Here is a 25414-nt window from a genome sequence, read left to right on the forward strand (position 1 = left end):
CTTGGTGATAGAGACTGGCTTCTAATCTGTCCATTCCCCAAGCATTAGCCTTCATGTCTGAAGACCCCCTAAAGCTGCTGTGCATCATCTGACTGTCTATTTCCCTTTAGTTCCCACTTTGTGGCAAGCTCTCATCTCAGTCACAGCCTCTGTATAGGTCACACTTGCCTCTGAGCATAGCACCCTTTCTCAGAGAGGTCCATTCTCCCCTGCTCGTTGGACTATCTTACTTTTTAAAAAATCTTTAATACTAGGATTAACTGCTGAGGCTGCCACTACCTACTGGGTGGCCATTGCAAGTCCATTTACCTCATGGGATCTTATCAGCCTCACCTGTAAGATGGGAATCAAGTGTTTGCCCTGACCACCTTCCTTGGAGAGAAATGAGACCAAGACAGGCACTGTATGTCTCAATATATTGAAGGGGTGGTCATAGGTGTATGGAAAACACAATGCATGACTGGATCAACCCCAGAAGGCCACTTTAGGACCAAGTCTGTGGTTTGAGGTTCATTTCAGTTCCTCAGAGACAGTATTTTTTTAAATGCTAGGGATTGAACCCAGAGTCTCACATGTGTTAAGTTCTACCACTAAGCTACACTCCCATCCCAGACACTACTGAAACTGATATGAAAATTTTCAACACTTTATCTTCTAATTTTCAGGTTAGTTTTAACTTTTAATTTTACCACTGTATAACTTCAAGCAAGTTAGTTACTTTGAACTTGTTTCCCATTTTAAAGATTGGTTTGTGATGATAAAAATAATGTCTACTTCAGTAGCTGTATAAGTATTTCTCTTCTCTACCTAGATTAACCAGTATTTAATTGGGCAAAAGAACTTGTCTCTGTCTTTCTCTCTCTTTCTCTCTCTCTCTCTTTCTTGCTGCTTAACAGTGCCTTGCCCTCGGTGTTGTATCACATTACCCTAACCATGAGTGGCCTGTGGAGCCATTGCTGTGTCAACCCAGTAGGCTTGTTGCTTCACCAGCCTGGTAGGTCTCAACTGCTTATGTTCCCCATTTCCACCTCTGTTCCTCTATTGCCTTCACATACATGAAAAAGAATCCGGTTCAAACTGTAATAGCAACTGCTGACCTAAGATCAAAAGCCCTCAGTCATGCTCTTCTAATGTGGGAATGTCCAGGTTGTCAAACCCCATAGGGAGACTCCTTATTAGTGCTTCAGTGGGTGGAGTAGGGGAGATGGCTGGGGGTGGGAAGCCTGCCTTCAAGGTCAGGGACCCACCAGGCAGTCTCAAATGAGACGGCAAATACCCTGTTAGCTACTCTGAGGCAGCTCAGGTATCCAGGACAAGCATTCATCTAAGATCAGTAAATACTCACAGTCCAGAGGATCTTCTTTTCTTGGCCTATCAAACTACATAGAGGCTTTGTTCAGGTACATGCATAAGTACATATGCCTCTGTGTGTGTGGTGTGTGTATGTGTGTGTGTGTGTGTCCCATTGCCTGGGAAAACTAACAATTTTTTAAAATAACATAACAAATGGGTTCTTTCCTTATTTTAAAAAGTTGTAAAAAAATGTTTTGTCCTTCTTTGGGAAATGTGGTCAGGCCTCATTGAGCTTGTGAATGGTAAGATATTACAGATTTAATGAAATGCTTTGGTGGCCTGTAGGGTACAGCACCTGCCTATCAAGAATGAGGCCATGAGTTCAACTCCCAGTCCCCAGTACTGAAAAAAAAAGCCTACTTTTCAGTCTCTGAAACTTACTTATTAAGTACTCAGGACATAGGAGATCAGAGATGAACATAGCTTCCAAGAGAAAGACATTTTCTTGACTACTAAAATAAGATTTCAATAGAAAATGGCACCAGTATTTACAGTTTCTCAGAAAACAGAAGATTAAAAAAAAGTGCAATTTTCTGTAGCTTCTGTGGTATGGGAGGCCAAGCCCCTTACTGTCTGAGAACCACACAGCAGTCCCTTGATCTACACAGAACTGAGAAATGTCTTCATGGGCTTTGGAATATCTTGATAGGCAGAAGAGTCCTAGGACTAACCACTCCAGGTGGCTTTCACCTCTGAGACCCTAGCCAGTCTACTCTGAGGATCCCAAATAGTTACCCTTCCTTTGTCCTGATCCTGAGTCTTAACAGGTGTTTTGTGGCAATTACTGAGTTACTAGAGCTAAAGTACTTAGGAAAGTGCATGGTGCTAAATGTTAGCTATTACTGAACTTAAATGACTAGTATTTTAAATTGTTACTGTAAAGTAATATTATAAATACATGTGGCTATCATTATATATATTCTTATTACTTATTTCATTCCTAGAAGTCTACATATAGCCCTATCAATGATAGGAAATTAACATTCTTCATTCACCATCCTGTATATCCCAAGACCTACCATGACTAAGACCTTTGGGGGCCCAAATTATTTGGACATACTAAGAGCAGGTGTTCCCACAAGATGGCACAATTGAAATACTCATAGTTGTTCTTTGTTTTAATTTTTGTCTTCATGAAACATTTGTCATTTTTTTAAGTGTAGCAGAATAAACAGAACTGTGACTTGTGTCTCAATTTAGACATCTGATTTCATGCTCTTCTGATAATTATATCACATTTCCTACAGTTACAGGTTTTTTTACCCACTATGAAGCTTTCTCCCACTGCATGTGCCTACATTCACTCTGCTTGCCTACCTGATGGGCACTACACCCAATTCCTGCCCCTAGATGTCTCGTATCAGTCTTTCCCTAACGTCAAGATTCCAATGTTCCCTCCCCATTTTCTTTACCTCTGTATTTGAGAGCTGGAACCATGGCTGCTTCCCATAGGTGAAGATCTCCCAAAGGATCACCCCGAAGCTCCACACATCACTCTCCGTAGTGAACTTCCGGTACATGATGCTTTCAGGGGGCATCCAGCGGATGGGAAGCATGGTCTGTCCTCCTACCTAGAAGGGGTCAACACAGAGGCCCACAGAGTGATCCAGTGGCCAGAATGCGTTACCTCTGTCTGTGCTCTTCATACATGAGTGCACTCCATGCATCGGGTGCTAACATGGCCACGACTTTATGCAACTTGTGTCAGAGGGTGAGTGAGGACTCTTGATAGCTTGACTAGGACCCTGGAAGCAGCTACAGTAGCATTTAGAGATAACACCTGAGGGGACTGAGGTTCCTGAACACTGAGTGTGAGGAAGGATCACAAGTTGATCTGAAGTGACAGAGAAGGTTTCAGACTCTGCTACAGTAAAATCCTAAAAGTTGTCCTTCCTAAGGGAAAGCCCAATGGAATGACAGCATTGTCACTGAGCAAGCCACCAGGTATCAGAGTCTTCACAGACATCTAGTGAGACTCCTTGGTCAAGGTGAGGAAGGCATAGTCCACTCCACTGGTGTCTAGTATATAGAACTGTGAAATTTAGCTCTCCATCTGACAATCCTGAATTTCTCACTACAATTTTGGACTCAGTATTTGAAAGGAAGGGGAGAGGGAAGTTCTACCATATGCTAATTAGGTGTCAGGTGGACTGAAAGAGAATTCCCTAGAGTTCTTAGTAACACCCCAAAGGTTAGTAAGGAGACAGTATTTTAACATAGCCTAAGGAAGACATGACCCATTTGTGGGTTTGCTGATCTGAAAGCCAAGGGCAAGAGAAAGTGACTGACAAGAGCAGACACTTAGGGTATCCTTTCCTGAGAAAACCACTACAGAAATCCTCACTGCCCAGCAGGTGAGAGGAATTAGCATAAGTGGAAGAAAATTCACAGCATGTTTTAAAACTCAGGAACTAATTGCATCGATATAAGTAGAGTTTCAGAAATTGGAACTTTTGGTTAACACATGGAATTATTGATGCAAAAGTGCTCACCATTGACAAAAAGTTCTCTATCCATGTACTTATAAACTATTAACATGAAATCCTCCTGTCTGTGGTAGACCAGTTGGAAGAATAGTAATAATGAACACTTCAGAAAGAATAGGGAATGGACAAAAATCCTGTTTCTAAAAATGGAAGTCATTTGAGATATCTATCTGAAGTGTTTTCGAAAATAATTGATAATATGGATTTGTAGAAACGTTATTTTCAACCTGGGATTTTAAAATCAGTGTAGTTGTGCATCAAGTGTAAAGACAACTAAAGATACTGCTTTTAGACAAGCAAAGATTCAGAAATGTCACTACACACAGCCTTTCATAAAAAAAAAAAAACAGAAATTATCTGAGGTCATATGCTAGGAAAACAGAAAAAAGAATACAAGATATACAATGATTTAGAACATTACAAACAACACAGAACAAATAAGCCACAAAATGCAATTTAAATCTAAATAATTGTTCCTAATTTGGTAGTAAAAGGTAATACAATACTAATAAGAGCTTCCTACAAACACATAAAGTAAATAATAACACCAATAATAGCACTGCCTCTGTATTACTAACCTATTTATCTGGAATGAAATTTCCAGATAATTTCAACCATAAGTGCAGAGGAGAGTAGATACAGAAGTAATTAAAGGCCTGATAAACATTTAAATCATTTAGAAAGGAGGGAAAGGAGCTTACAGATACTGATCAATTATTGATTATTGCAGTTTAAATATAAATACACTTGCTAAAATTTTAAAGTAGCTTTGAGAATATTAGAATTAGTACATATAGCTTCCTAATCAGTTTTAGGAAAATAAAGCCTGACATCTTTAACCAATACAAAAAAAAAAACACAGAAAAAGGAAATAGCAATAGTTACAGCAGAAAGCACAGAATAAATATAAATTTAAGAAACCACTGTAGACAATGGATACAAATAGGTTATAATGCCTTTTAAGTGAGAGAAAGACTTAGGTTAAAAAAATCAAGATTCTGGCTGGCAGAGTGGTTCAAGGGGTAGAGTACCTCAAAAATTTTTTTAAAAAATCAAGATTCATGCTATTTAGAAAAGTCCTATATAAAGCAAAAGTGCAGAAAATATTGAAAATAAAAGGATATAAAAATGAAAGCAATAAAAAACTATAATTGGGCATATATGTATATATATAATAGGTACATATACATATAAATGTATATATCAATATACAGATATATGTGGCCAAATTTCCTTTATTGATTGTTATTATACATTTTATATTGTTTCACATGTGTATTTGAAAGAGGAATTTAGAATGTCAACAATTACATGGAAACAAAATACTTTATATCATTTTTAAAAATGGAAAATGGGGCAGGCAGAGTGGTTCAAGTGGTAGAGCTCCTGTCTAGCAAGCATAAGGACCTGTGTTCAAACCCCAGCACCACCAAAAAAAAAAAGATGGAAAATGTCACAATTACAATATCATGACCTTTTATTTAGGGCTGCTATGGTGGTCCATGTCTGTAATTCTAGCACATGGGAGGCAGAGGCAGCAGGATCACAAGTTCTAGGCTAGCCTGGGATACAGAGCAAGACCCTGTCTCAAAATCAAAGAAAAAAAATAATAATTTTCAAGTACCTAAAAAATTGTGAAAGGTAATCACATATTAAATGTAAAAGGAAATTTGACTTTCCAAGAGAGAAAATAAATATAAGATAAAAATGAAAAGCATTTTCTCTATCAACGAAAGTAAAGCAGAAATTAACAAAAGAGTAATCATTGAAAAGGTTTCTTCAGGCAAAATAAAAATATTTGGTAAGGAAAAAAATGAAAATAAAAACTAAGACTATTTGTTACAATGTCCTGTTCATTGAAACCTATGGAATATAGCTAAAGTAATTTTTAGGAAAAAATAGCATTATTTTAAAAATACAACTAAACTAAATATGCTTTCAAGAAAATTAATAAAAACAAACAAAAGAAAGAAGAAATTAATAATTGTGATGAGTGCTGATTGACCAGTATAAAACAAAACAAAACAAGAAAAGGGACAAAAAGACTAAACCTGCATAAACAATTGCTATTCTTTTAAAAATTTTATAACCCTTTGACAAGGTTAATAAGGGATACAGAGAAAACAAATGTAAAATGCTAAAGATAAGACAATAATAATTGAAAATAAAGATACAATGATTGACTTACTAGAAAGTTTTAATGAAAATCTGAGAAAAGTAGAAAACTTGAACACAAAACAGCTAAAATTATAGTAAAAATCTGTACATTAAAAAAAACAAGGTCCACAAAAAAAGAAAAATACAAAAAATATAAATCACTTTATGGGTTAATTCTAGTAAAGTTTTCCATCTTATTTATTTTTTTTCCAAGGCAAAAAGAAAATAGAAACTTCTCAAACCACTCATTGTAGCTTTAAGGTCTCTGACAACAAATTCAACCAAATTCAGTCAAACTTAACTTACTATTTTAAATATATAAATACTGATAAAGAAATTTTAAGCTATATGTGTATAAAACCATTTCTGCTATGAATATAATCTCTAAGTCTGAATAACATATACCAAATAGCAGTATGTCACAAAAATATCATGTTGTAATTCAATAAGATTGATAATAGAAATGCAAAAAAATGCCTCTATTTATGAAATCTATTGTTCCATTTACTATTAAAAGGTAAAAAGGAAACTATTCTTTCAAAGATGCCCAAATTTCTCAAAACCCCTTTCTGATTAAAAGTCCTAATCTATTAATAACCAAAGGTAACTTCCTTTATTCAACAAACTAAAAATCATACTAACTGATAAAGCATGACAAGCATACAAGGTATCGTCTCTGATTTTATGGAACACTATCCAGGAGGTCCTAGCCAATGCAATAAAGGAAGAATTAAAAATAGGCTATGAATAGAAATTTTGAGAAATTCAAAATTGCTTGTTGTCTGGGTATGATATGACTATTTGTGACAACTAACTAAAAAAGCAGTTAAAACTATCATACAACAAAAGCACATGTCAAACTATTCTCATAATACCAGCTGTATGATTTTAAAACATGATAGAAAGTACAATTGTGTATACAATAGCAACACAAATGCATGAAACTCATACATAAACTCAGCACCAAAGGTACAGGTCTATGTAAATAAAAAATTTTGAAAACCATAGAAGACCTAAACAAGTGGGAAGTTTGATAACTTTCTTGGATGAGAAGACTTAATACCACAAATCTTTCATTCCTCTCTCAATTTAGTATAAAAGGTCAATACCATCTAAATGCAAACCCAGTGGGATGGCGTATGGAAGTTGACAAGATGAATCCAGAATTCATCCACAGCAGTAGACGATAAACTAGTTGAAGTAGAACAATGATGGTGCCTACAGGAAGCAAAACATTTTACCAAACTACATAATGAACACACTGCATTTTGCAAAGGGACAGGCAAATTTATTAATGTAACAAAACTGGAGAGTCTGAAGGCACAGTCTTGTGTCAATATTGGAATTTAATATTATGAAATGGTGGGTTAGTAATTAAAGTGTTGGAACAATGAACTATTCATTAAAAAATACACTTAAGATACCTACCTCACACCATATACAAAAATCATTTCCAGATGGATTAAAGAGCTAAACATAAAAAACAAAACAATAAAAATATTAGAAGAAAACTTACAAAAGTATTTGCATAACCTCAGGAGGGGAAGGCCATCCTACATGACGTATGTTCAAGAAGCCACAACAGATAAAATTTACAGATATAACTTGCAAAACTTAAATGCTTTTGCATGACAAAAGACAAAATAATCATAGTTAAAAGACAAATGACAGAAATATCTGCAATATATACGTAGCAGACAAATTAGTTAGAAAAAGCAACCCAACAGAGAGATGGATAAAGGATAAAAGCAAATGATACACAAAATAGCTACACATGGCCACAAGCACATGAAGAGATGCCAAATAAAACAATATAGATATATTTGAGAAAAACTGAAAAAGATGGGTGCTCTCTGATGCTTGAGAGGATATGAGGATTTATTTTCCAGTGCCATTGGTGACATTTTGATGGCTTTTCTGAAGGAAGATTCTCTGTAGAATCTGTCCACACCAAAGATGCAAGTGTCTTTGAACCCAGGATTTCACTTGTTGGGAGCCTTAGAAAAATAATTTCTCATGTAAGCAAAAATACTTGGTTGAAAACCTTTATTTCATTTTTTTCTAAGGGCAAAAAAATGTGTTCATCACTAAAGGTATATGCAATGGCTAAAAAATGAAAGTAGTTTTTTAAAAAGTGGTAGTGCTATGTGTACTGATAAGTAAATATGTCCAGTATATGGTCAGTGAAAAAGCAAGTCATTGAAAAATACATTCTAGCATTTTCATTCATGTAAGAAAGGGTATGTGTATAAATAAGCAAATACATAGTGACTCTGTGTAACTGTGCAAATGAACAGACAAGGTTCTAGAAAGCCAGGAAACCATGGAAGTGAGGTATTAGTTACCAGAGAGTAAATTCCAATTTTTACCATATGTATACTGTGTGAAATTGTGTGGTGATCATGTGACTCACAATTGAAAACTTTTAAACATAAAAGAAAAAAATAAACATGAAAGAACAGAAGCCAGCAGGTCTAATTTAAGGTCTATCTGAAAAGATAGGGTCTTACAATATTATATTTGTGATAGAATGTGGTAGAATGGTTTATTATACCTGGTTTCTTGACTAATAAAAATAGAAGTCAGGAATATAGGAACATCACTCTTGATGAATAATTTTAAATAATGGAGTCCTGATCTGCGTTTCAGTTGATGACTTTTCTGTAAAACCCTACATATGTATTACAAAAGGAGAAATTCAAGTGTGCTGCATGTAAACTCTGATGAGCTTAAGTGTTCTGGCAGACAGACATCAGAAAGGCATAACTGGTCACAGGGGCCCACTGAGATCAATCTTATCAAGATTTCTCACTGGCAGCACCAGTGTGGGGGAATTTGATACCGCATTCCTCCAGGACCGAGGTCTGAGGCATGACAAAAATATCAAAAATTGGCAATCAAAAAGCCCAGAATTTTGATGTGACTTTTGACAAGCACTTAACCCCTTCAAATTTTAACTCCCTGATCTTCAAAATAGGAGGTAGACAACAATTCTACCTACGATGGAATTGTGGACTCAAAAACCAACTGAGTATCATTAAATATGATGATCTGCACCCAACGTACAAGTATTCACGGCACATGTCTATATGCTACTAGGGAATATAACAAGCCTAATTTCTTACACTGCCCTTATTTCACGTAAAAATCCACACTGGTTTCCCTCCAAGGTGACTGCCATCATTCTCCTATACTAAAAAAAACCCTCACTCTGGAAATGTAGTAAAGTATTGCCTAGTAAAAATTACTGACAAATATCTCTGTGGTAAAACCTACCCAGACACAAGCTAGCTAGCAATGATTGTCTTAATGATAAGAACAACAATAATTCACTAACAATGACGGTACACACACCCCTTACTTCACCCTCTCTCCACCCTTGTGCAACAGACACCTCCACTATGTCCACTTCAGAGACGAAGATAAGGTGTGTTTCCCGCAGATTGCATAAAGAAATATTAGCTAGAGATCCAAGTTTTCAGTGATACTTAAGGATCTGAAGGCTAAGCTTTCAAACAGGAGACATAAAGCAATAAGGCCTAGGAAAGATCCCAAGGAATGATGCCAGCAACAGAATAACACGGGAAGAAGCCCATGCCTACCTTGATACCTTCCTCTCCCTAAGCATTGCTTTCCTCTGCCCCTCACACACACTCACAAATGAGGACAAAAATTGTGAAAACTAGGAGGGACTTTTGCTCACAAGAGACTTTGCTAGTGTCAGAGAATGGAGATGACTGAGTTGGTCAGATGTCGATTTGGACGCATTGGTGGGGGGGTCATAAGATTCTGACACGTGCCCTTCATTTTGCCATTGTTACTGGACCTACCCAGGATTCATTGGGGTCTTTCCTCATTTGAATTGCTAAATATGTTAATTCATTAATGTAACCCTATTTTCATGTTTCAATCTGTTTCCCAGAAAAACTATCTCTTCTGATGCAGTGGAGTTCAAGAACAAGGCTGTTGCTAGCTTCCTAAAATTCACTTTATACAAGTGGAGAGCTAGGCTCACACCTGTAATCCCAGCTACTCAGGATGCATAGATCAGGAGGATCACAGTTCAAAGCCAGCCCAGGCAAATGGTTAGTGAGACCCTATCTTGAAAATACCCAACACAAAACAATACTGATGAAATGGCTCAAGTGGTAGAGTACCTGTCTCGTAAGCATGAGGCCCTGAGTTCAAACCCCAGGACCACCAAAAAAAAAAAATTCACTTTATACAGAGAAGTCAGATGGACTCTGAATGATTCCAGATTCCACATGAAAACACCAGAGATACCTGATAAACTCAGGCTTCAGATATCCATCTCAAGGTCAGCTTCAAGCCAGGAAGTTACAAGAGAAGGTCAAGTAACTGTTCCAAAAGCTGGCCAGACCAGGACAGCCAGTGTCTAAGACCCCTGGACCTTCTGTCTGAGCAGCTTCCTTGTGATACTTATTGTCCCCTGATGGCAGTGTACCCTTGACCCCTTGTCCACCAATATTTTGCTCAATGCTTTCACTAATCTTCTTCCCACTTTGGTTAGTCTGCCAGATAAAATACAGGATGTCCAGTTAAATGGATTTTATTTTAAAAAAACCATATTTTTAGTATAAATATTTGGGACATATTTATACCAGAAATATTTGTTGTTTGAAGTTGAAATTTAACAAGGCATCCTGTAGTTTTATTAGCTGAATCTGACAACCCAAGGTTTCAGATCCATGTGAAGAGATTGACCCTATGCTCTAGAAGACTCCGTTGATTTTCCAAGTGCTCTGTACGTGTTTCTCGTCTCCCTTCCTCCATGTGTCCTCTCCTTTGTTCTAAAGGAGACAGCTGAGATAGGTGTACCATGCACAGCAAAGCTTCCTGTTCTCTCCCCCATGCTCTCATAGCCTCTGGTTCCTGGGTAGTGAGCATTTTCCTGATAGCTGAGATTTTCCTTTACAAACACAGCTCTGCATCTTTCAAGCTGCAGACTCTTGGGCCATTTATTTGCCCACTCTGAGTTTCAATTTTCTTATCTGAGAATGGGTCCAATAACTATAATTACCTCTCAGGGTTGTTTATCTGATCATATGTGCCTGGCATGCTTATTATAAGTGTATATTCCCAGGCCTTTCCTCAAACCCAGTGAATTAGACCAGGGGTCGTCCTCTATGGCCTGTCTCCTGATACTGTAAATAAAATGTTATGGCACACTGTCATGTTCATTCATTTCCATATTGTCTACAGCTTCTTTTATTTCTGCCAAGAGCTGGATAGTTGCAAGAGACCCCTTGAAAAGTCGAAAGTAATTACTATATTATCCTCTACAATGAAACTTCATTGAGCACTGAATTAGACTCAAACAGACAAAAGGACTGGAAACTTTTTTTTTTTTTGGCGATACCGGGGTTTGAACTCAGGGCCTCACACTTGCTAGGCAGGTCCTCTATCACTTAAATCACATCAGCAACCCTTTTTTTGCTCAGTTATTTTTTAGGACTTTTTTTCAGGGCCAGCCTTGGACCAAGATCCTCCAACCTATGCCTCCTGCATGGCTGGGACCATGCTCCACCATGCCAGCCTTGTTTGCTAAGATAAAGTTTTGCTAACTTTTTGCTCAGGCTGGCTTTGAACCATGTTCCTCCCAATCTCCACCTCCTGAGTAGCTGGGATTACAGGTATGCACCAGCATACCCAGCCTACACTTTTTTAGTTAACAGAGATAACTCCTTTTTGTTGCTGTTGTTATAGCATTTCCAAAATACTAACAATTCCTCAACGTCAAATATCATTCAGTGTTAAAATTCCTTCAGTGTTCTCAAGTGCTTTTTCAAAGTTTGATTCAAAAGAGCTCTACACATTGCATCAGCAATGTTTCTTAGGGTTTTTTAATCTGCAGAATTACCTTGCCCCACCTTCTTCTTGGGCCATTTCCTCCACAGAATTTTTCACATTCTGGTTTAGCTCATTAGATCCCATGGGCCATTGCACACGCTCCTTGACCCTACTTACCTCTGATAATCGAGAATACTTGATTACACCTGACCGGGTATCTAGAGTCCTGATCAGATTTAAGTTCATTAATGCCGCAGTGAGCCTCTTTCTGCAGCACAGCAGGAGGCAAAGGTGTCTGTCTTTCTTTCTGTGGTTTAAGAGTCATCGCAGATTCAGTGTGACCTGTTATTATAAGGTTCCCTCTCACCTAATGATTTCAACAGAAATTGATGATCATTGCCTAGCCCCATTACTTCATTAGTGGTTGCAAAAGGGTGACATTCTACTTATAGCATTTCCCTTTGCATACGTTATCTGGAAATCTCTTATAAATAAAAACTTCCCTCTATCAGCTCTGTGGTTACACTGATAACAGCTTACTCAGGTCAGGCAAGATGACTGCTTGGCTCCTGCCCTTCATTTACTAGCTCTTGGAATAATGAATTCATTTCTTAGCATTCTCCAACTGAGAGTTTGGTTGTTTTGTTTTGTTTTTGAAAAAGCATTATCTATACTTTTTCTTTTAAAAACATATGCATGCATTTCAAGTGTTTCGTTCTACCGTAATTCCTTATGTCCTCCCATCTTCTGCCAATGGAATGCTCTTAAAAGTTGGTGTCTCTTCTCACCTAACCCAGGAGTCTTTGACACCATCCTTGCTTCCTGATATCAAAGAATGTTCTGTGTTCAACATATTCTTCACCTGTCTGAGACTTAGAACCAGCCATTTCCCCAAGGATCTCTGGATTCTTTTGATGGACAATGGAATTTAGCAAACACAATATGGGCTCTGGGAGTGATCATTCCTACTGGGCCGGTGATTTTATTTTCAGGCATTTATAGTGGCAAACTTATAGCTAGGAAAATCTTTTTTCTTAAAAGAACAAACAACTTGAGCTCATATTGGTTTTTCCAAATTCAGATTTAGGATTATGGAGCTTTTACTTACCTTGGATGACTTTATACTTCTCGTTTTTCTTATACTGAAAATCTTGGTTCTATAACACTAACAATACAACTTATTTGCTTTTCTTAATCTATCACACTAGAATATAGTAAGAAGTTTCGACAGTTCAAATATTATTATGTGCAGTATGATTGCTGAAAACCACCTACATTCTTGGCAACACTCTGGAGTTAGGATACACCAACTAGGGGCATACAGAAAATATGACTTGTAAAGTCATTTCAAACAATACCTTTTTGCATGGGGAAGCCATTATGCCTTTTGTTTCATTTTCCTCTTTATTTTTAGGAATAATTTAGCTTTTTATTTTCATTTTGACTTAATGTCTCTTGTTAATCATGTTTTTTTAAACCTGCACATGGTTTCAAGGTTAAAAGCAAGAAACAAGGTACAGTTAAGCAAAACCTGGTTCCATCGCTATTTACTCTCCCTATCCTATTCTTACCCTCTTCCTATAGGAAATAATTTTGGTTTGTTTCTAGTTCATTCTCCCACTGATTTTTTTTACATGAGCAAATATGGGTTTCTATTCATTTCTCTGCTCTATGCCTTGGTTTCTTCACTGGAGTTCACTCATTCTTTATATAGATGTGGTGGACTATACCGTTCATGGCTATGTCATAGTCTATACAGTCAACCCCCTACTAGTAGGTAAGCACTTGCACTGTTTCCCCCTTTGTATGTCAGTAAGGAAGTGTACTTCTTACTTCTGTTATTCTTATATACCTGAAAGAGGAAGAGCCACTGTTGGAGACGATGAGCCTAGAATTCTGTGTAATAGGCAGATATGGAGTACAGAGACCAGGGGCTGCAGAACTTTGGAGATGAATGAAGTCATTCCAACACATACTGAAGCAAGGATAATTTTTTGAGGGACTTTGCAGATCCACAACTCTCATAGAGAATTTTTTCCAAAATTAAACAGAACCCTGTATGGTCTAACAATACCCAACTCTTGCATGTATGTGTGCACACACACACACCCCGCTCTTAGAATAAAAGACAAGTAATTTCTTATTCTAAACCTTAGGAGTGAAAACCCAAAGCACAAAGTAAGGAATTCTATGACATACTGGTTTAGGTGTTGAAAATAAATGTCTCCAGTGACAGAGAAACAATCCTTCTACAAACTGACTAGCCTCTGAGTCTTTTCAAACAACTAAAGGGGAAGCAAACCTTAAAGAATTATCAGCTGAGAAAAGATTAAAAATAATTTTTGATAAGAGACCAATATGTGACTTCAGACAAATAACTAGATAATAATTCAAACAATTGAGTTGCATTTCAGCCACAACTTTCTCAACTCTTTGCTTATTATTAATAATATCTCTTGGTTTTTACATCTGTAAAAATAAAAACAAAGATAGAAAATGGTCCTGAAGCTCCTTACCTTAGCAAAAAATAAATTCATTAATGAATTTATTCATTTATTCAATTATTTCATATTGAAAAATATGAGAGATGTATTTCATTGATACTTTACTTTTTATCTTTTAAAATTCATCAAAAGTTGTCATATATAGATATTATTTTGATTGACTGCCTATTTCTGTGAATTACTAACAATTGTAATGATATTCAATCTGAAAACTCTTAACATTTAGAAACTTATGGTCATTGGACATTGAAAATTAAATTGAAATCTTCATACATATTTTTGTCACAGTAAATTATGACAGAGTGGCCAATAAAGGGCTTTCAGGCATAAAAATAAATTACATAAAGATAAAATTCAGTGGGGTAACTGGAATGAAAATATAAATTCAAGAAGAAAAAGGAGCCATGTACATCTGACTGTTTAAAAACTTGTTCATGTGTTTAATAGATGATGTACCAAATTGCTCTGGTATTTAAAGTTCATTAGATGCATTAAAGGAATGATGTATTTTTAATGTCAATGTTTACAATATTCTGGAAATGGCAGCACTTACAACTATTTTAAAATATGTTCAAGACTTTAGGTAGCAACTTGAAATATGCAAGGGGCATATATGCTTTTTTAAAATTCTTTAGGGACGTAAAAGTCTACAGACTTCATATGTAGATACTAAGTGACAAGTCTAGAGTCTTTACTTGTTTACCTTTCCCCAAGCCAGCATCTCACCCATCCTCAGGCCATCAGCTGTATAAAGGGACAGAAAGGTAAAAGACAGAGGGAAGCAGCAGTCTAACCTCTAGCCTCAAGTGCCTCCCTAAAATCCACAGGACCTCTCCTTTTATTCCAGCCCTGAGCTCTCACTCTCAGTCCTGCCTTTGAAGGCTAAGAATAAGTGGTACAGCATGTATTGAAAGAGGGCTGGTTGCAGGTGCTCAGGCAACAGCTCCTCCTAGGGGCAGAGTGCACTGAAAGGTATTCCTCCCCAGACCCCCAATTCCGCGCCCCCCCCAGCTGCCCCTTCATCTAAGCCAGCCTTTCCTGAATAGGGAATTGTCCTGTTCATTTCCATGGAGAGACTGTGACCTTGCTGCAGTTACACAGAACCCACCGCTCTGGGTTAAAAAGAATCTCAGCTGAACTCTAGAAAGTTCTCAGGTCTCCCTGTCTAACTACAAAGACAATGAAGCAGCTGGTGAGCTCCAAAGAACACACAGAAGCCTGCTTCTCTCCCAGAGGTTCAAAACCTCTATCCTCACACAACTTTGATGAGCTATAAAGGAGACACAGTAACCCATAGTCCAGATAGAGAAACTGAGACCCTGCAAAGGTGAGCAAACACATATCCACAGGTCATGGTATTCCTGAAACTAATGGAAGGATTCAAGCCTCTTCTGTATTTGCTAATCGTATGGTCCGAGTAAGAACTTCTTGAAGTTGATGAGCAGGCAACCCATCTCCTTTGAAAAGTCACCTCTGAAAAGTTGTAAAAATTTTGCAACGTATATTAACGGCCCAACGATCTAATCAGGGGATTGTCATGTATGGTTAGTGCCATTATTTCTTGTTTATTCAATGTTAATGTTTTTTATTACATGTCTCCACACAGACAAAAACTCCATGTGCGTTAAGGAAAATGAAAAGCCTTGCATATGTCTTCTTCATCTCCTGAAAAATCTGATACCCACATGTCCTAGTGAGCTCTGCCTCTTGCACCCGGTTCTGCCATGTCCAAGGGGAGCATTAGTCAGGGATGGCAATCATCTTGAACTTGACCCAATTATGTTCCTGTAGCTACCATTCTAGTCTTTAAAATTAATGCCACACTTATTCCAGAGAGTTTGGGGATGTCTCACACAGCAGCTGCACAGCAGTGCTGGCTACACATAAAATACTGTGTACACACACAGCCACACGTCAGGAGGAAGGATATCCAGGTGAACATATGTGCAGGTCAGTTGCAGCTGCAAGCACACACCTGCCGGTCATACCCTGATCACGTGGAATTGGTGAAAACTCCCTTGGACGTTACTGGAAGTAAATGGCTTACATGTAGGAGGAAAGATCCAAGGTCCTTCTTGAACTAATTAACTTAGAAAGTAACACACATGCACAGGAAATCAATGTGAGTCAACTCCCTGTATAGCTGTCCCTATCTCAACTAGCAAAAACCCTTGGACCTTCCTATTATTGCTTATATTCTCTCTTCAACAAAATTAGAGATAAGGGCAAAATAGTGTCCTCCAGGTAGCGAGGGGTAAGGGAGGGGAAGGGGGGAAGGGGGGAGAAATGACCCACACATTGTATGCACATATGAATAAAATAAAAATTAAAAAAAAAAACAAAAGAATCATAGCTTGAAGGAAACGACAAAAAAAAAAAAAAAATCCAAGGTCCTCTTCCAAAGTAGGAGAAATGGGTGATTTTCCCTAAGCCAGTTGATTAACTTTGCTGACAGCACCAAACTTCCAGAATGACAGAAACCACCTTTCTGGAATTAACCCTTCTCACTGGCCATCCTCTCCAACTGCTGGGCTCTCTTAATGGTTCCCTCCCCATATGTGTGGAAGACCTCCAGTGCCTTAGAAAGAGCAATTTGCCCTTCAAAAACTCTCTCCTAGTTCCTACCTGTTCTCCCCTTTCCCCCTGCTCCTTTCTCCTCTACACATTTGCTTAACTGTTCTGAGTTGTGGATGCTGAAGTTTCAACCACCTCTTTGACTTTCTTCTCAACCCCATTTGTTCATTTGCTAGGTATGTGTCTTTGGTAGCTGAACCTCCATTGTTCCCAAACACCATCTGGATCTCTGGTACACCTTTGCAGGACCAGCCATGCCCTGTCTTTCCTTTTGAGCCGTGTACCCTGTCCAGCTTCACAAATCCATGGTCCTTAGAATCCAAGGCATGAAAGGAGAGATACAATACTAAAACTAGCTCATGAACACGTAGGGCTGGAAAGGGCCTTCAAAGTTATCTCACCCATTTCCAGACTTGGAAATCTTGGCCAGAAGAGGAACAGTGACTTGTCCAAGGTCTCTAGAATAGTATATAAAATGGAACTCAAGTCCTACAGAGTTTCATTCTTTTTGTTTAATGTAAACTTATTGCTGGTGTGTAGCACACATACCCAAAACTATACAAATCAAAAATATACATGAAAGTATTCAAAAATACACATGAAATACACACACACACACACACACACATAGTTTCCTTCTTCCTGTCTTTACGTTAGGACTTTAGGTCCCTGATAAAGGTGTGTTTCATCTTAATTTGTGTGGGTGCATGCATTAAGGGTCCTTTGACTTAAGATCTGTGATAGGCAAATGTACACTCATGTATATGTGTCTTTCTATCGCTTCACCCCAAATATAGAAACTCTCTGATTTCCATACCATAGAAACTTGGCATTGAGAGATTAAGACTTCCTTACAGTGATATCAGACTCTGACTTCAAGTCACAATTGCTTGTCTTCTTTTCACCTCTCCTCAAAGAACATAAACCAGACTATTAACAAGCTTCTTGTTGACACAAATTGAAGATCTCAGCCCCGGGTCTAGTAGGTGCTTAGAATTCTTTGGAGAGAAGGTGAAAACTCACAAAGATATCACTATGACACTACTCCCTCAGAGCAGAGCTTCGTGACAGCTTAACCAAATGACATCCATTTAGCAGACTCTCAGAGGAATGGCTGTCTCTGTCTGAACCTCTAGCCCCAGGATTAGGAAAAAGAGTCTTCCAAAAGTACAAGGAGTTAACAGCCAAGCTGTTTAGTAGTGTGAGCCTAGAGGATAAATGAGCCCATTGTAATTCTCTCCAATTCTCTTACCTAGAGCTCCATCTGCCAGGAGCCATGTTCTCAGATGGAAACTCCAGGAACACTCACCTTTTATAACTTCTCCTTTTGTTTTCCCCTTTATAATCCAGACTAAATGCTGGCATTCATTCAAAAATCTCACTGTCCTTTCCTGCCCTCAAGCAATATATTTTTTTATAGAGCAGATATGGCAAGTCTGAAGATGTGCACTGAAAAACAACTTGGCTCTGATTTTCTTTTCAAATGCCTAGATTGGAGCCTCCTGGCTGCACTAAAATCTTCTAGTGGAAACAAACTTTAGAGATGTTAAAAGAACTCAATTCACTGAACGAGGCTGGAGGTCTCAACTCAGCTTAGATTCATAGCTCACACTGGATTCAAGATGATCCATCTAGACTGCGAATGCTCTCTGTAATATCGATGCAAAAATGAAGGCAGAATAAATCCTCCTAGTGACCCTAGATTTATTTTTAAAATTACCCTGTGTAACCCAGGTGCTACTAGTCAGGTTCCAGTTTAGTTTTTAAGTGATGGAAGAATTTTTTTTTATTGTGGTGAAAAGCATATAAGTTCACCTACAGCAGTTTTGAGTGTGCAGTTCAAAAGTGTTTGCATGCTCACATTGTAAAACATATCTCTAGATTTTTTTAAATCTTGCAATCCAAGATTTGTCTATATTCCATTACACAACTCCCCTTTCTCCTTTCCTGGTGGCCCTCTGGTTTACTTTCTGTTGCTATGAATTTGATAGCTCATGTAAATGGAATCATACAGTAATTGTCTTTTCTTTTTTGCAGTACTTGGAATTGACCCCAGGATCTTATGCAGGCTAGGCAAGCACTCCACTACTTGAGCGATCAGTATTCCAGATTTTTGTCTGTAGTTTTTTTTTGAGACAGGGTGTCACTAACTTTGCCCTGGCTGGCCTTGAACTCTCGATCCTCCTGCCTCCACCTTCCAATACCCAGAGTTGTAAGCATGCACCACCACACCTGATTTATCTTTTCTTGGGTAGCTTATTTCACTCAGCATGATGTTCTCAAGATTCATCCATGTTGTATCACGTGACAGAATTCCCTTCCTCTTTAAGGCTGAATAATACAGATTCAAGTTTAGATTCAGACCCATTTAGCCAAATGTAAAATAAAGTACTTTAAACAAGATCAAATTGACTAAAAATTTAATTGCCCTCCCCATCAAATCTTAAGAATTATGAGTCTAAAAATATGGATATAGACTGAGGAAACAGAGAACTCAAACGAGTAAAAAGAATGATGTATAACACAGCAAATGTTAGATTCCAAATAAGCAACTTAGGGAATTTAACCTCTGGAAGACTCAGCTTCCTTGGGCATAAAATGGGAATAATAACATGCCTACACAGAATATGCACAGAAATTAAACGAGGTAGCAAATGAAACAGAAGCGATACACATAGATAGACTTTGAATCTACACCTTCGTCTGAAGGTGATAATTCCCAATGATAATGTTTATTCTACAGCATTTCTCAAATTTTCCAGGGACTCAGTCATTCTGTCCAGTGAACCCTTCCAACAATTAGGCAACACTTGTAATTCATGGATGAGAAACCAGTGCCGGGATGAAAGGTTAGGCAGGTAGTCATAGAGAGAGGCCAAGTTAGAAGTAATCCAAGTCCTTCTCTTTATGTGTATTTAAAGTTCAAGACCATTCCACCTACAAGAGCTAGAAGCTGCCAGAATCCATGTGGCTGCCCATCTGAATCCTCAGATCCAGGATGTTTATTAAAAAAAAAAACAAACAACCATGGCCGAGCTGGGATGTTCAGGAATTGTAGCTAGAGTGAACCTCAGAGAAGACAAGTCAGGCTGGTGAGACTCTACTGCTCACCTTTGCAGAGGGCTCCCTGACTACATAGTCTGTGTGTAAGGGCTCGTGGTAGGAGGAAAAGGACCAAAATGATTTGATTTGAAGAAAGTAAATAATGATGTGGGGTTGTTTTCCTTAAAAGGCAAACTTAGCAAGGAATTGTCTCCAATAGCTGTCTTCCTGATGACGTTAATAATGACATTTCACCTCCTACTGATTAACTAACCCACCAGCCTCGGGATGAACTGGATTCCTGAATGGTGTGTTCTAGTTTTATTATATAATCATAGGAGCCTGAAGAGACAGCAAATATTTGGCATGAGTGCATGAAGAAAAGAGCTTTCCTAACAAGGGGTGGAATATTCTCTCTCACAAGCCAGTGAGACCCCTTCTCCTGGTAAGCTCAGACTGAGTGCCTACCCACCTCTTATGCTTTAGATGAGACACTGGTAGGCTTTGAACTGAAAGATTTTTCTAATTCAAAAATTCCAGAAGCCAAGCACACTTGACCCACCATTTATGAATTCTGTCATGTGACTCCATGCCTGGATCCTAGAAGAAGCTTGCACATCTACTACTGGGGTGCCCAATTGTTACCCAAGAAGCAGATAGCATAAAACAGCCTCTCTTTGTGGCTCCTGATCTCATTGACCTCAGAACAGAGCTTGTAAGAACTAATTAAGGGATGTTTATAAAGCCTAGCCTCCAGGGTGAAACTACCTTGGAAAGTGCTATGGCGTAGCATTTTTTATAGCAATGGGAATTTCTGAGCTGGCCTGCACTTGCTACCGTTAGTTACTACTTCTAAACCATCTAGAAAGAGGTTTTAGCAACTGTGGCCCCCTATATTCCTGTGAGAACTCTCAAAGTATGATGTGGTTTGCTCATCACTCATCTCTCAGAGCCAAGAGTTCCTGGAAGTCGAGAGGAGACAGGTAGCCACATGTCTACTGTCAGTGAAAAGGTAAACTGAGGCAAGGCTTGACACCTCCTGCTAACTGCGCACCCTGCTCAATCTATTCAGTGCTGGTGGGCTTGAGCAAGATTGTCTATTAGAAGAATTGGTGGATACAAAATACTGTTTGAAAGTGGAAGAGAGGGTACTAATGGAAGTAGTGAACTTGTTCAAAGTACACTGGATATATCTATGAGATTTCCACAATGCAACTCCCTTGTACTACTAATGTTAATATTTTTAAAAAATAAAAGAGAATTGGTAGATTCAGAAACAAGATTCCTGAGATAGGAAAAGGTGACCTGCTCATAAACAAACCTTAAGATAGGAAGATCAGAATAATGTGATACAGATCCAAAGCTTGATTGCCTTAGGGCGTCACTTCACCTCTCTGAACCTGAGTTTCTCCATCTGTTAAATGTCAATCAGCATTTGCAGTGAGGATTAAGTGGCAAATGCATTCGATATTCTGTTGGCAAGTATTTGTCATAATAATGATTGCTAGTTAAGTTGTGCTACACAGTGTATTGTTTCTCATAAATATTTTCAAGAAGCATTCTCTAGGTCCAGGATTTAGATAATAAAAAGAAATCGATTTGAATTTCTTTGTGTGCAAGGAGATGGAGATACTTGGTTGTCAGCAATGGTAAAGATTTAGGCTGGATTAGGGAGCGAATTTCTACTATCTTTGACTGTGGCTCTTACACTGTAGGGCTACCCTGAGGAAAGATAAGAAGTCTTTTCTGATTTTGTGCTCCTGCAAAAAGCCAACCAGGCCTTTGTCTCCTTTCTCCTCCCTCTATCCTTCTGTCCCCTCTGGTTATTGTAGGTTAAACAGGCCAGAAAGGCACAGCTGCAGCTAAAGATGAAATCTACTACTTCCAATTCACTCTAAATTAATCTTTCTAGCTGGAAGGAGACTGGAGTGCTTGCCCCTCCCCCACTTTTGTTTTATTAACTGCAAGAAGTATCTAGGGAAGAAGTACAGAAGTTGAGGAGGTAGTCAAGGAACACTTTGCGTATTTTAATTACTTAGGTAAACAGTATATACAAGCAGCGAGGTCTGACTACATCCCCAGGCAAAGAGAAGTTGGAAGTGAATCTTGGGAAGTGACAGAAAGAATGTACAACACCTCTGTAGACTCAGGCTGCCTTATCTAGTCTCTAAGCTGGAACTGAGTGTCCAGTCCATCCACTGACTTGGCTGCTGGCACAACTCTGATGAAGGCCAAGACAAGTGGACAAAATGAGACTTCTCACACACCAAAGCTTTGTTGAGATCTGAATGTACCTCTTCACCCAATGGAAAATGGAATTCTTCCTTGAGTCATGAAAGGAGACGTTTTCATTCTAAAGAAAGGATGCTCAAAGCTTGGGAGGAGAGAATTCACTTGCAGGAACACACATGTGAAACAATGGATACAGTCCTTCATCTTCACTGAAAGGTGGGGATTCAACTTAAGAGAAAAAATACCAGGATTCAATTCTCAGGGAAGCCTGAGGAGAGCTGATAACAGCAATTGAAACAGTCTGTGAACTGCAAAGCTATTAATAAACCCAAGCCAGCACCACCATTTTTATGCATCACAAGTACCTAGTTAAACTTCCCCTAAGAACTTCCAAAAAAGAATATCAATTAATCCACTCATACCACCCCAACAGAGACCAGAGATGTCTCTAGGATCTTGGAAGGGAGGCAGCCAGGGGCAAGATCTGACACCAAGGGAGACCATTGAATCAAGAGGAAAGAGCACTGGATTGGAACTCAAGTCATCTGAGTTCTTGTCAGTTCTATAAGATGCCACCCTTGGCTCTGGCAGCCTGTGCTTCCTTGGAGTTCACACTTACAATAATGACCTATTGGACTGGAGGATTGCTAAGATTCCTCTTTGCTAAGGAACTACATGAGATTACTCAAAGCATGGTTTTCTTATCTGAATCAAAATGTCAAGAGCACTGAACAAAAGCTTATTTCAAGGCTCTTCTTAATATCTGCACGCAGCATTGTAGCCTGACTTTTCCAGTGTGTATGTGTGTGTGCCTGTGTGCATTGTGGGTAAGTTAAAGAGAGCAAGAGGCCAGAGCTCAGGAGCTCCACCCCCTCCCCACTTCCCTCCCCACCGAGGATTACATCATACCACCTCCCCAATTCCTAGCCTTCTGTGTCCTCATCTATAAAAATTGCAAGAAAGGGCTACATTAGTTGGCCTTTAGGAATTATCTAGTTCCAAAACACAAAACTTCAGTGAAGGAGAGACTGGATAACCTTTGGATACCCCTGCTAGCCCTGGGAGAAGGGTAGAGTTTTGAAGCCCTTACTTCCACACAGCCCACTACTCTGCACCTGGTCCCAGGGTGTCTCTCTGCAGAGATGTGTGGGCTTAGGGCAGGCTCAGATGAAAGGGATGGAGAAGCTGTACCTCCACACAGCATGGGGCGTCCCAGGCCATGAGTGGAGGGTTGCAGCTGTGGGCTGCACCTTCTCCCTTCATAAAACAGCCCTAACTCTTGGCTGCTTCTTCAAGGTCAAAAGACTGCTCTGAGGATAAGCACAGGAGAAAGTCTTAAATGCTAAGCCAGCAGTCACAGTTGGATGGTTTGTAGTTTTTCCAAAAACATTTTCAAAAGTATATTAGTAGACTTCTCATTTCCAGCCTAATGAAACTGGGAAGAAGTATCTTTCTCAGGGTCATCTAGTGGGTCCCCAAAAGGTGGAGCCAGCTCCAAGGATAGAGCCCTCATCTTTATTTATTTAAAACTCTGGCCTCCATGAAACCAGAAGTAAAAGGAGATGCTCTGAGTATTCCGAGTTGGCAGCCTGAGGTAGAAGTCTTGTCTCAGTGAACAGAGATACAGGACAGCAACCTCTTTGGTGTTTATTCTGCATTGAGATAGATGCTAAATAATTTAAAATGCACTGCTTCATTTGATCCTCCCAATATGCCCTGGCTCTAAAAAATAATTATTATTAGCCACATTGCATGAGAAAGCAAGGGAGAGAGGGATGAAGGCAAAAAGAGATTAAGTAGCTTAATTCAAGGTTCATAAGCATTACCAAGTTGAAATTCTTGTGCACTTCCAAGTTGAAATTCTTGTGCACTTCCAAGTTGAAGGAAGAGTCACTAGTAAAGATGTTTTAAGGCATCTGAATTGATGGGTGGGGTGGCAGATTTTGGAAAACAGGATAGAAATCCTAGAATTGGATTTCTATAAAAGCAGAAGGGGAACTTTCATTCAGAAATATCTGAATCAGCAGCTGCAATGAAGTCAGACGGGAGCCCACATCAGCCCAGAAAGCACTCATAAAAGGCACCAAAATGTATTGTTTTTCTCAGAGACAGACTGGTAAAGGCAGCCAGTCATGGGCTTTGCTGCTTTAGTCCGTCCGTCCCTGGCAGCTTTCCTCTGCATAGTGCCCAGCCTGGAATGTGAGGATGACTGGTTGTGACATCTGTCATTCCATCAATTGCTGGGGTTGATTCGGGTGATCTAGCAGGTGTCCACTTTTCCTTCACCACACCATGTGTGTTCCTCTTGATGCTGTGTTAGTGGAAAAGGAGAACCTTCCCCAAAAAAGGAGGCCCATTCTTACATCAAGGGTGTAAGAGTAGCTGTGCTCTCCTGCTAGAACCTCCACACAGCTCTCAAGGTCCATATTGGCAGGCCTGGCTGTGGAGGTGTTACTTCTGGTTTCTCACCCAGTCATTCAAACCCCCAATAGTAGTTGTCTCTGATGAAGGCAAATCTTCATTTCAAAATATCTAGGCCCCAGACAATCTGTTCAACTATCACATTTATCATCAAAAACGTCAAAATTCTCTTCCCCTAATGGTTTAGATATCTATTTCTCTCTTTAATGAGAGACATTCTCATTAATGTCTCTTTTGCTAATATCAGTGTTTCCGTCAGAAAAAGAGGAAGACAGAAAGAGGTGGAAGAATTACAGGAGAAAGTCTACATAAAGATGAGAAGGACAGAGAGGAAGCAATGTGTACTGAGGTGTACTGAGCCTGGTGCCATTATGTGGGTCTTTGAATTAATCCAGCACCAGAAATAAAACTTAAACCTGGATTTTTTTCATTATTAAGACACCACATTACTCTTTTTTTCCATAAGGTAGATTGGGTTAGTTGTTTGTTTGTTTGTTTGTTTTGGTCAGTTGTAGCTAAAAGAATCCTGATAAATCCCTGGAAAATTCCACTATCAAGTTAGTCTTTATTTGTAGGAATAAAATGTCTTATTTTTAGAAATGAACCCAAGAAGAGAGGTTGAGGGAGATTCCAGAGGCTCAGATAGAAACCAACTTGCTCAAATAGGGCAAGACTAAAATATCTTCTCATCCAGAGGGCCCTGCATGACAGCATCCCCATGCCAGGGCTTCACCAGCTATAAAACATTGTGGGACACAGTTCAGGACAAAGGGCCCTCACACCAGCATCTGAATAAACACTCCACCCATCTACAACCAGATGCACTTGCTAAAG

General features: G+C 38.9%; 1 protein-coding gene across 5 annotated transcripts in view; it reads right to left on the reverse strand.

The window, feature by feature from the left end:
• Nucleotides 1-25414, reverse strand: part of Ntrk3 (neurotrophic receptor tyrosine kinase 3) — a 378049-nt gene that overhangs the window by 17303 nt on the left and 335332 nt on the right. For 3 of the 5 annotated variants that reach the window (XM_074061742.1, XM_074061740.1, XM_074061741.1), the window contains exons 16-17: nucleotides 7421-7466; nucleotides 2766-2920 (exon numbers count right to left, since the gene is read on the reverse strand). In XM_074061742.1, coding sequence (XP_073917843.1) covers nucleotides 2766-2920; nucleotides 7421-7466 — 201 coding nt within the window. Of the gene's footprint in view, nucleotides 1-2765; nucleotides 2925-7420; nucleotides 7467-25414 lie in introns of all 5 variants that reach the window. The other 2 variants (XM_074061746.1, XM_074061743.1) reach the window with 2 other exon arrangements.

This window comes from Castor canadensis, chromosome 19, assembly GCF_047511655.1.
Source record: "Castor canadensis chromosome 19, mCasCan1.hap1v2, whole genome shotgun sequence".
Taxonomy (NCBI): domain Eukaryota; kingdom Metazoa; phylum Chordata; class Mammalia; order Rodentia; family Castoridae; genus Castor; species Castor canadensis.